Source organism: Notothenia coriiceps, unplaced genomic scaffold (genome assembly GCF_000735185.1).
Source record: "Notothenia coriiceps isolate Sejong01 unplaced genomic scaffold, NC01 NC01_scaffold00008051, whole genome shotgun sequence".
Taxonomy (NCBI): Eukaryota; Metazoa; Chordata; class Actinopteri; order Perciformes; family Nototheniidae; genus Notothenia; species Notothenia coriiceps.
Window position 1 is genome coordinate 164,489 of NW_011340752.1, and position 2,089 is coordinate 166,577.

At 43.0% G+C, this 2,089-nt stretch overlaps 1 protein-coding gene across 4 annotated transcripts in view; it reads right to left on the reverse strand.

The window, feature by feature from the left end:
- Positions 1-2,089, reverse strand: part of LOC104944428 (rho GTPase-activating protein 44-like) — a 76,524-nt gene that overhangs the window by 13,311 nt on the left and 61,124 nt on the right. For 3 of the 4 annotated variants that reach the window (XM_010769955.1, XM_010769957.1, XM_010769956.1), the window contains exon 17: positions 36-53. The exons of the other annotated variant lie outside the window; for it this stretch is intronic. In XM_010769955.1, the coding sequence (XP_010768257.1) occupies positions 36-53 (18 nt within the window). The remainder of the gene's footprint in view (positions 1-35; positions 54-2,089) is intronic. 4 annotated transcript variants of the gene reach the window in all.

Sequence of the window (2,089 nt, forward strand, 5' to 3'; positions counted from 1 at the left end):
GGGGGGGGGGGGGGGGGTGAGGATCTATACTGTACCTTTGTATCTTCCTAATGCTGCATAGTTAAAAACAGAGACAAGCACAATGAGGACACGCTCATTAACAGCACTGTTATCAAAGCAGCAGAGCAACTTTGGTAGGATCAACCATTTAAGACAAGAGCCAAGAAAGAGGAACAAAACGGGGGGCTGGCCCGGCGGGGGGGCTGAAGGGGATCAGAGTCACGCTGAGTGTAATGAGGAGAGCGATCTGACGGGTGATGTGTGCTCTCCCTGGAGCGCTTCAGCCACGTCAAAACCCAGAGAGAAAATGATAGTCTCATTAAAGCTAATTAGCTCAGTTTCCCTAATGGATAGCAGAAAATCCCCCCCAAAAAGAAAAATCTGGTTCATTCATGCATCATGCTGAGTATTTCATATTCATGGTTCAACTACAATGTTACTACCAAAGATATTTGGACACCCTTTATTTATGTTTTGGTGGCTGTTCTTCATGGTTTTAGCCCATAGTTCCAGTGGAAGGAGTTTTTTAGACAATATTGAGCATCCAAATTTTTAGCAAAGCTTGAGTAAGACTCTTTCTTGTTTCAATGTGGTGATTCCCCCATGTACAAGTCCAGATTTCTGGCCAAAGAGCCCCTGGGCACAGACATGTAAAAGACCCCAAGCCCACATTCCTAACAACAATAGCAAAAAACGTTGAGAGATATCTTTTAGGTCATTGTGTGTTTGCATTCGTTTTGCATCGCTTTATAGATGTTCTCCCTACATAAAATAAAGGGGAAATGATCCCATCTTTATTCTTCACATGTAGGCAGACAGATCCTCTCGAGCAGAACATTTGAGTGTCTGGAAGTCAATTAAGTATTTGACAGCAGTGTGCACTATGTAGACATATAAAGTCAAACTTTATAACCATGTACACTGCTAAATCTAAAAATCTTTTATACAGAAAAACTCTAATTGGAAGGCAGGTTAGCTGTGCTGCTGAGCCTGCTAATTCTGAAGATTCTGTTTCTATTGTAAGCTGGGTTCTATTGATCAGATCTACACACACACACACACACACACACACACACACACACACACACACACACACACACACACCGTGTCCAGGTTTAATTAGCGGGCTGCATGTGGTCTCAGGGCTGATCAGACTCAGACTCGCCGCGGGGCCTGATAAGGGTGTATTGAAGCATTAAAGAAAGAGACAGTGAGACAGACAGAGAAAAGAGAAAGAAAGCCACCCTCTGGGCCTCGGCTAATCCTCCTCCACAGCTCCAGGATTGTCAGATTCCTCATTTCACAGACTAAATGTCATCTTTCTCTTTCTGTTCTCTCACTTTCGCTCACTAGACTGCAGATGCGAGTCATTCTGTCCACCTCATAGTGAAACTGAGCTTTTCACTGCGGTCCCTCATTACACTTGTGTAATCAGTGGGGAATTCTTCTCCCGTTTGAAGAGAATCATGCAGAAACTGGACTTGCCTAGAAGTGTGGATGGTGTGTAGAATCACTGGGAGCGCTTACACAGTTTCCTGTCTTTGTTTGATTTCAAGACATTTTCCCTCAAAGTTTGTTTGCCTTTGAACTCTCATTCTTCTTGTTTCAAAAGCATATTGAACCCAACATGGCAGCTTATTTAGATGTTATTTAGAGCAGTGGTTCCCAAACGGTGTGCCGCGGCACACTGGTGTGCCGTGAGGCAAGTCCAGGTGTGCCGTGGGATTTTGTGACAAACATACGTTATTATTGCAATATACAACTACACAAAAATAATTATTTTTTTATTTACTATATCAGTACTTTGTATGCACACATTTCATAATACAGAGGCAAACTCTATACCTAAAAACGATTATTTAAAAAATAATCCTCACAGAACCCCGTATTCCGCTGTTAACGCAGTTGCGCAGGTGGGATTTATAAGACTGTGACACATCAAAGGCTGAAGGACAATATTAAAACTGAGAAACAAGCAAGCAGGAAAATGGAGCGCTTTCTTGTGCGGAGCAAACCAGCAACCACCAGTGTAGAGGCCATGACAGTATCTGTCTTATGGCTTCATTTGGCCACACACACACACACACAC